At 46.2% G+C, this 10151-nt stretch overlaps 1 protein-coding gene across 4 annotated transcripts in view; it reads right to left on the bottom strand.

The window, feature by feature from the left end:
• The window catches only part of Mapkbp1 (mitogen-activated protein kinase binding protein 1), a 54967-nt gene that overhangs the window by 20338 nt on the left and 24478 nt on the right, over window positions 1–10151 (bottom strand). For all 4 annotated transcript variants that reach the window (XM_029536327.1, XM_021192983.2, XM_029536328.1 and 1 more), the window contains exon 2: window positions 5963–6054. In XM_029536327.1, coding sequence (XP_029392187.1) covers window positions 5963–6054 — 92 coding nt within the window. The remainder of the gene's footprint in view (window positions 1–5962; window positions 6055–10151) is intronic.

The following is a 10151-nucleotide window of genomic DNA, read 5'->3' as shown; positions in this document are numbered from 1 at the left end:
GAGAGAGAGAGAGAGAGAGAGAGAGAGAGAGAGAAAGAAAGAAAGAAAGAAAGAAAGAAAGAAAGAAAGAAAGAAAGAAAGAAAGAAAACACAAACTAAATCACTAGCTGTAAGACCTCCAGACTCAGCTGCAAACCCTGAGAGCTATGACTTAGAGCGGCAGGGCAGGCCCATGGTTCCCCCATGTTATAGCCATAACTCCCTCATTGATGCCCAAGGGCAATGTAGTGGTAGGAAAATGAAGATCACTGTGGTCAGGTAGGTCTAACTGCTAATATATTATCTGGCCTTGAACTTGTTTCTTTACTTTCGAAAACCTCAGTCTCCTCATTCTCATCCATAAAGCAGAAGGAGCATCACAGAGCCCTGTGCACACACCGACAGCATGGTGTTCACTGTGTCTTTACTGTCTCCTTCCCAGACTGCCCTAGAACCAACCGCACTAGCATACCACTGGGCATAGTTAAGAGACTGTCTTGAGTCTAACAATGGACTTTGAATTTCTAAAGAGTGTTAAGACTGTTAACGACTGTGGGATGTTTGGAGATAGACTAAATGTATTTTTGAAGACTGAGATGAAAATGAGATTTGAGGTGTCGTGGAATGTTATTGAAATGATGTGTCTGAGTGATAAAATGATAAGAGGTAGAGTAGTGATGGTTTATCTTGTCAACTTGACAGGTTTAGAATCACCATGGTAACAGGCAATGACTGCTCCTTAGAGTGACTATGGGGATGCTTCCAAAAAGGTTTAATTAAGGAGAGGAGGCCTACCCTGAATGTAAATGGCACCATCTCATGGGCTTGAGCACCAGACTAAAGGAGAAAATGAGTCACTGCCAGCATCTATCTCTCTGTGTCCCGCCACCCCTGTCACCACAGCCTCCTCTCTGTTTTGAACAGACAGACATTGCCTTGCCAGGTATTTTATTTTAGCAATGACAGAGGTGACTAACACAGTTATGTGGCAGTCTTCTGGAAGGGTACCAAGGAAGGCCACCAGGAGGTTAGCTTTTGTGACAGGAAGCTCCTGTGCACAGCATACCTCACAACACTTTTTTTGTTGTTGTTGTTGTTGTTGTTGTTGTTTTTCCGAGACAGGGTTTCTCTGTGTAGCCCTGGCTGTCCTGGAACTCACTCTGTAGACCAGGCTGGCCTCGAACTCAGAAATCCACCTGCCTCTGCCTCCTGACTGCTGGGATTAAAGGCATGCACCACCATGCCCGGCTCTTATAGCTTTAATTATTCCAAGAGAGAAAGTGGCTAATGTGTTATCTGGAGAATCCCCGGTTGTTGTCCTCTTGAGGTATCTACAATTCAGTGCCTTCCAAATAACCCTCTTAAGTCAGCACATGTGTCCCAGTAATGTCTGTTTATGGGACATTTACAATTCCCTCCTCAAAAACATGGGAAAACATGTTTTGAAACATGAAAAAAGGTTAAGTGTGGACAGAGCTACCTCCCCAACAACTCCACAGACATTTCTTTCCCCAGCAAGAGGCAAATCCTTGTAAGCAGCAAGATTTAAAAACCAGGTCATAACAATGTTTTCTGAGCTCCCAGCTTCTCACTCATTCTAGATTAGCCACTAGTTGACCGGTTCCTCTAATGAAATACCTCCTCTCTTCCTTAGAGGCTCTGCACTTGACATGTCCTCCACGTGGAACATGTCGGCATCAAAGCTCACACACTGCTATCTTCTGCCATGCCAGTATCAGTTCAGTACTTCCCACTGAGCCCTGACCACACAATTAATTTTCTCATTTTATTTTTTAATTTTACGCATGTGAATATTTGCCTGCATGTATGCATATGTATCACATGCCTATTTGGAACCTGCAGGGGCCAGAAGAGGGCACTGGCTTCCCTGCAACTGGGAGTAGAGGCAGTTATGAGCCATTATGCGGGGCCTTTACAAGAGCAGCAAGTGCTGTTACCCACTGAGCATGTCTCCAGCCTCCCAGTCACCTAATCTAACACTAGCATCCTCTTTAGTTCCCGGTTACTTATGTACTGTCTCTCCCATTACCTGACTATTCAGAGCACCTACACTCTGATCCTCCCTTGCTCACTAATTTGTTTGCACACTTATTGCTTGCTCACACTCCTTGTTCCTAAACTCCACAGTATGAGCGACCAGGCTCTCCTGTATACCGCTATATCCCTGGTGTCTAAGCAGAGCAGGTTGTTTAATAAACTGCTGACCAAATGAACAAATGAGTCAGTTAGCAAACCATTACGGGAAGAACTAAGAGCCCTGACTTGATGTTAGAAAGTACAACAGAAGGCAGGGCAGAGGGTGCTGGTGAGTACATGTTCCTGTATATAATTCCACCAGGTAACAAGTTCAAGGATCTAGTTCTCAGGATGTCTGATAATGCTGGGAGCTCAGCATAAATTCCAATAAGGGCACATTCAGGAAAAGAGTTTTCCTCTTTTCACTACTGAAAAAGCAAGGCACTTCCTCTTACTGCTATAAAGTTCCAGCCTCTTCGCACTTCCTACCCCAGTGGTTGAAAAGCAGCTCTGTTTAGAGCTCTCACCAAGTTATGTTGCCAGTGCATGCAGGGCTGAGGTGTGGGAGGGCAAGGCCAATCAGCCCAAGGAGACAAAGGAACTATGAAGCCAGCTGGGGGCGGGGGAGGACCAGCTCAACTAAGAGGGTTCAACCGAACTAGGTCTCTTAAAGAGAGTACATGAGGAATGCACCGTTACCCTGAGGTAGGGGGTGTGATGGGTAATACTGCCAATTAGACAAGACATAATCTATAATCTATTTGAGACAAGATCTATAATCGTGTAGGAGACAAAACTCTATAGATGTCTGTGAGGGAGTTTCTAACCTGGGTTAGCTGGCATTGTGCAGTACCACTGTGTTGGCTGGGGGCCAAACAGAAAGGAAAAAGCAAACCAAGCACCAGCACCCACTGCGGCCTCCCAACATGGGTGCCGTGTGACCGCAGCCTCCCAACATGGGTGCTGTGTGACTGGTGACCTCATGGTCCTGCTGCCATGCTTTGAGAAGGAGGGGGGGGTGTTTTTGGCTCATAGTTTGAGGGCACCCTTAAGCCATTTGTCACAGCAAGGAGAAAGTAATTAATACAGGAAGCTTCAAGTAAGACAGGTGAGGGGTGGGCTTCCTGTGGGACAACAATAGCTAAGGAAAACTCTGGAGAAGAGAAACAAGACCCACTGAAACTGATGGGTCTCGGCCCAGAGGCCATGTTCACTCAGACCCCACCCACCTCTGCCTGACTGACACATGTGCTGACCCCCCTTCACCGTGCTGTTTCATTTCCTCTCAGAAAATTTTGTTTTGGTTTGATAGCTGCTACTAGGCCTCTGGGAGGATTCCGAGTTTTGTTTCTCTTCTTGTTTCTAGGATACCTGAGCAGGCTCCTCCAGCGAGAACAGCAGGAACAAGGGTGGGGGCTGAGGGTAGTGCTAGGCAAAGGAGGGGGAGGAAAGCCAGCTTGGACTCACACAGACGGCAGGCAGTGGACCCCAGTGAACCCTAGGAGTGCAACAGAGAGCAGCTATTTGCAAAGGGAGAAACCAACATCCTAAGAAAGCCATAGCTCAGTGAACAGCTTGGGAGCACTCCCCAGGGTTGACAAAGCAAAGAGCACTCAGGACCTCTCCTAGGAGACTCTAGACCAGAAGGAGGAGTCGCAGGCGGCACACTGGGCTGCAAATCCTGTAAAGATAAGCACACACTCAAAGGCTTGGCACAGAAGTATGTGGAAGGAGCTAGTGGGTCAGAGTTTCACACTTCCCAAGGCTCAGCATACCAGCAGCATATCCCCAAGCTTTTCTGCACAGCCTATATCTAGCCCCAGGTGTGGGCAGGCACAGAATAAGTGGAATTCCCTTGAGGCAGGTAGCACTGGGTTATTTAACAGGGCAGGCCTTTTAGCGGGTTGCTTCTGGAGGTGAAAAGGAGGCCTGTCCAGTCTTTGCCAGGCTAAGTCACAGAAGCAACCAGGGGGCCCTAAATACCATCAGACCCCAGAACACCAGAGACACACTCCTGAGAACAAGGCACAAGTCTCCCTGGCATAGACTAATCTGTCCTTAAACTATCCTCAAGTGTCAGATAGATAGTTTAGAGAAAGCAGAAAACCTGGCTTTTTCCCTTTGTGCCATTTAAGAGTCAGAGCTCTGGCTGGACATAGTGGTGCATACCTTTAAATCCCAGCATATGGGAGGCAGAGGCAGCTGGATCACTGTGAGTTCAAGGCCAACCTGATTTATAGAGCAAGTTCCAGGACAGCCAGGGCCATTAGCAGAGACAGAAATACCCTGTCTCAAAAGCCAAAAAAAAAAAAAAAAAAAAAAAGAAAGAAAGAAAGAAAGAAAGAAAAGAAAAGAAAAGAAAAGAAAAGAAAAGAAAAGAAAAGAAAAGAAAAGAAAAGAAAAGAAAGACAGAGCTCTGTAGTCAGGCTACTAGGACCTGAACTACAAAAAAGACAACGGCAATGTGATTTTGAACAAACTGCTTCACTTTGAATTTCAGTTTTCTTCCCTAAACTATGGAGTCGATAACAGTACCAACTTCAAGCTCCTTATGCTCAAGTGCTGTCCTGCTACGTCTCTCAAGTACTAAGTACTACAGAACATTGCACCTGACTGTATGGAGCTTCTGAAGTTGACTGTGGTGATGGCTGCAGACTCTAGAAAATTACTGAAGTTCATGAGTTGGATGTTTATTTTGCTAGCAATCAAAACTAAGGCCTTGAGAATAGGTAAGCACTCTGACACTGAGCATTATTACCACATTCCTGTTAGGGATTTTAAATATTTGGTGTCATATCACAATAAAGCCATTAAAAATTACTAGAGGGTAGTTATTAAAGATGGAGCTGTGGGTGGACCAGTGGTGCAGTGGGTAAGGGATCTGTCTATGGATCAGAAGATGGTGCTGGAGCTGGAGAGATGGCTCAGCAGTTAGGTGCACTGGCTGCTCTTCCAAAGGACTAGGATTTGATTCCCAACACCTATATGGCATCTCACAACCATCTGGAACTCCCGTCCCAGGAAATCTGATGCTTTCTTCTGGCCTCCACAGGCATGAGGCTCACACATGGTCCACAGAGTGTAGGCGGAACACTAATACACATAAAAATTTAAAAAATAGTTTTTAAAAAGATGATATTGGGAATCCTGTACAAAAAAAATACAAATTTGTATGTATGGATGGGTAGGTGTGACCAAAAATCAATACAGGATACAGCGAGAATACCACCCAATAAAGAATTTTTACTTAGACTGCATTTTATCCACAGAAATGCATCAAAACAGTGACCTAGATGTCTCTCTTAGGAGATTTCAGAAACCTCCTGTCCACCTCAAGTGGATCACTGATCATTGATCATACATTGATCACAAGTCACACTCTCCTCCCCAAGGCTCAGGGATCTTCTCAGAAGAGGGTAGGGAAATTATAAGAGCCAGAGTCCATAACTTTCTTCAGGGAAACTATCTGGATACGGCATGACACCTAAGAACTCACTGCAGTTATGACTGTATTCACAGGATCTCAGTAAGCTCAAGCCAGTCAAAATCCTAACATGGGTGGGCTGGGGAATGGGTAGAAGTGGTGAGTGGATGAAAGTCCCACATCTAACCCAGGAGCTGTTGGCACCTGGCAACTGCTGGAAGAGGGAAAGTCGGCTTTCTTTAATGGTGTGACCCCCCTGGGAGGGTGACCACATCCAAGGATAAGCCCCACACCCGAGAGTAGTTGGGCAACACAAATATGACTTGATGGGTCTTTAAAAAGAGAGGAAGGGGAGAGAGAGTACAAAGTTAAATGGGTAGGAAGGTGGAGTGGATGTGGGAATAGTAGGGGAAGGGAGTGAATAGGACCAAAGTATATTGTATGAATTTCTCAATGAATAACATGTTAGTAAAAAATAAAAAATACGCTTTCATGCAGCAAGATGCCCTAAAAGGCACTTACCCTGCTGGGTAGGCAACTAAGCCAGATCGGGGGTCACAAGCAAGTCCTCTGCCTCCAGATACTGTTACTCCCAGGACCTTCTCCAAGGTCACCTGTTAGAGCAAGACAGAGAAGTAACTCCTTACAGACCGCAGGGTGACAGTTACGGTAGGGTTCCAGGTGGGTGCTAAAGGCTCCTACAACCCATCCTCTGCAGCACTATTTCCCTACAATTTCCTATTATTTCCTTTTTCAGCCTGGGTCTTCTTCAGACTGTTCTGACCAAAATCCTCTTGGCCATATGAGAAAATTCCAGTAGTGAGTGTCACCTGCTGCTACCATGGGAAAGAAAACATGGGTTAAAGGACAGGTTTATGACCAAAGAGAAACAAGAACCCTTCCAATGCGAGAAGGCAATAACTGCAGGCTAGGTAGACCTGGGGTCTATGAGATTGACAAGAGGTCACTGGCCTTCAAGCCTTCAAAGGCCACTGTGATCTCTCTGCTGAGAGCCAGAAGAATGTCAGCTATCAATTAGGTAACTCGGACATCTTTGATCTTTGCATCCCATCAAAGGACTCTACCTCCTGTGTCTGCCAGTTAAAAGTCTAGGAGCCTAGGAGGCCTAAGAAGGGCTTACTACTGTATTTTGCGAATCACAGATGCTCACAGTACTCTGATTATTGTTATTAAGCCAAAACTCCCACAGAGATGAAAGGGAAGCCTGTGTAAATGCCAGGAGAGTCTGAGAAGACATGACACATGAGACATTCCCCACCTTCATCAACAGTGTTGCTGTCCTGCATTGTCTGCAGGCCACACAACCCCTTCTAGACTAACCTCAAATTAATTGACTAGTCTTTCTGTATATGAGGTCATGTGAGACCCACGGTGCCCTATAACCTCATAATTGTCCCCCCATGGCACTCCTTGTCACACAATTTTTCTGGTCACTCCAGCTCTAGTTCCCTTCAGGGCTGTCTGCACTTCCTGCAGGAGCCATCCCTCAGGGATGTCCTTGTTCTTCCTTGACTTAGGGCGAAGAGCCCACGTGAACAGAGCGTCTTCTCCTATGCAATCTGACCTGGATAGTCTTGGAGGGCCCAGGAGTGGTGTAAACCACACACAGGGCCAGAAGGCGTCTGCAGTGACAGACCGGCGTCTAGAGTGCGGAGCCCACAATCAGCTGGGACAGTTGCGGATGTGTCTTCTCTTACTGCCTTCAAACAAGGAAGAGTTGAGAGTGCCCCAGAGGTCCCGTTCAGGTCCTCTGACCACACACATGTACACATGCACACAACTAAATATAACAGTAACAGCAGCAAAAAAACAAAACCTCAAACGCCATTGAATTAGGTGGGAATGCTTCTTTGTGCTATGGACCAGGAACTGCAACATGTGCTTATGCACCAGTGGTTTAGTTACAGTGCATCAGCCCAAGCTCCACACTGCTCACTTACCCACCGGCCTGCTGCACCACTAGACCTAATGTTAGCCTACCTATGCTAGACATTCTGGACAGCAAGCCCGAATTTCTGCCTCGTTCCATTCTCTTTCTCAGTCTAAAGCCTCACTGGCTCCAGTCAGGTGGTACTGACTACAGAGTGCAAGCTCACCCTCTGGAGTCTACTGCCTTCAGTTATCCCAGATCAGAGTCTTGACACTGAGCCTTTAACTGAACCAGAGGAAGGGGTGTAGGAGTGTTCAGAGCATAGCTATTGTCCTTACTGCCTAAGACAGAGATTGGGTGGGGGGAGAGGGAGAGAGAGAAAAGGGGAGGAGTCTGAAGCCACTATGTTTGATGAACGCAGAGCTCATCATACCAAGGGCGATGAGCTACACACCTCCAGCTCTCTTCACACCAATATAATTCGAAGCAAATCCTTTAGATTCTAATGTATACAATCCCTTACCTCCCTATCGTTCAGTGTTGGTCCCAAAGACCAAGTCTGCTGGTTCTTGGCTGCCCTTCCCTCTCATAGGAATGTGAGTAGGTGTTCTGTGGGTAGAGAATCCAGTTTTATAGAGAATATTGAAAGTAGTTTGCAATTTTCAACAAGACAAAGCAGAAAGATTCTATTTGGTTTACGCACACCCTGAAGACCAGTTTTCATANTAAAAAAGAAACATTTTACCATGATCTAGTCATAGTAAGAAACTTGCTTTATGCCAGGCATAGTGGCACATGCCTTTAATCCCAGCACTCGGGAAGCAGAGGCAGGCAGATTTCTGAGTTTGAGACCAGCCTGGTCTACAAAGTAAGTTCCAGGACAGCCAGGGCTATACAGAGAAACTCTGTCTCAAAAAACAAAACAAAAAAAAAAAAAAGAAAGAAAAAAGAAAAGAAAAGAAACATGCTTTATATTGTGACCCAGTGTGTACATACATGTGTACAGGCAAACAAAGGTGAAGTACAATTTTCATGAACAATCCGTGATCACAGCACATGCTGTGACACACTGTATGTTCCTTTTACTTCTAGCCACGTCCACTCTGTCCACATGACCTCCACATGTGCCGGGAGATTAAGCATGGGAAACCGCCACACACTTCTTCCCGCCAGGCTGAGGCCCAGGCCCAACTATGGCAATCTGTAGGTCTTGTCACTTTCCTCTCAGGGCTCTGCGCAGAGGGACATACTTCCTGGCTAGGAAAATCCCACAAGCAGAAGTTTGCATGGGCTGAAATCTTGGCTTATTTTCAAAGGATTTATGGTTTTTTGTTTTTTTTTTTCCCTTCTGGCTTTCTAAAGTAGTCATCCAAGGGAGTGGGAGCAGTTTCCTTTGGCTCTCTGAAGAGGAGGAGCAGAGGAAAACATTTAGGGGCATCAGCTGGTTTTTATTTTGTGTTCTTAACTCAAACCAGCTTCCTGTTTGCAGGAGGTTTGGGCTGAGCTCCACTCTTACAGGGTCTGACAGTCCCGCGCTCTGCTGCTTGTTCTGCAACACAAAGGACTTGGCAAGGACTCTCCCCTCTCCCTCACTGATAATGTCTTCCCGGTCCTCTCTTTAAAAGGTAGTAGAGATTCCCTCTGCTCTACAGCGTGGAGAAAAGCCTGGCCACGAATGCTAAACACACCAAGTGCCATCAGCTATGTGCAGGACTGAACTTGCCCCAGCTCATCAACACTGATATATGCTCAGCTTTTCCCACAGCCGGTAGGGCACTGGGAGCCCTGTCTCAGCAGTGGGAGAACTTTAACATGGCAATCAGTCCAGGACTCTCCCTAGTCTCAGGGATCCTGCATTATTTAGTAGTGCACCAATAAGTTCTAGTGCCTACCATCTCTCATTGGAATATGACTGTAACTCCTAAATGTTCTCCCAGCTTTAGGCCTGCCTGCTACAGTCTTCTCAACACGGCAGGCCACAATGACTCATGTAAACATAAATCCTTCCAATGGCTCCCATCTCCCTTAAAGTTCAAATCCAAACATTTGACTTAAACTTGGAAGGCCTAAAATCACCCAGCCTCTGGCCATTTCTCTGAGATCATTTCCTATGCTCTCTTTGCTGCCTCTACCCAGCCACCTCCACTTCTACCTCAGCCTCCACAGGCTCCCTGAGCAGACTCCAGTGCCCTCCTTTGTGTCTGCTATTCTGGGGATTCAACACCCTTCCCTTAGCTATGCTCGCAGTGACTTTACTCAGGCCTCTGCTCAGAGGCTGTCTGCTCAGAAAGGCCTTTCAAGCTCCTCTGGGTCACTCTGGCCTTTACTCGGCTGGACTATCTTCACAGTATGCACAGCAGATAAGATGTTATCCCCTCTCGCATGCCTCCCTATCACACAGGAGCCCTCAAGGATGGGACGCAGAGTTCCATCACTTATTTATGTATCCTAAGCATTTTAAAAAGACAATTTTTTTATGTGTATGAGTGCTTGCATGCATGGATGTCTGTGTACAACAAGTTTGCCTGAGAAGAGCAAACAGCATCAGATTCCTGGAACTGGAGTTACAGACAATTGTGAGTCTCCATGTGGGTGCTGGGAACTGAACCTGTGCCCTCTACAAGATCAGCATGTGTTCTTAACTACCGAGTCATCTCTCCATCCCCATCTGCAGCACTAGACCACATCACCCACATAACATCATGGTGAACCAACTACTACTATACTGTCAGATAAACAGAGTATTGAAGGGCCCTTCTAAAACCATATGTCTCTACCCATAAATGAGAGTAGCCCTTAGACCTCTTTTTTTTTTTTTTT

Source organism: Mus pahari, chromosome 3 (genome assembly GCF_900095145.1).
Source record: "Mus pahari chromosome 3, PAHARI_EIJ_v1.1, whole genome shotgun sequence".
In the NCBI taxonomy this organism is placed as follows: Eukaryota; Metazoa; Chordata; class Mammalia; order Rodentia; family Muridae; genus Mus; species Mus pahari.
Note: the sequence above shows the minus strand (reverse complement) of the source record. Positions and strands in the feature narration are given on the sequence as shown.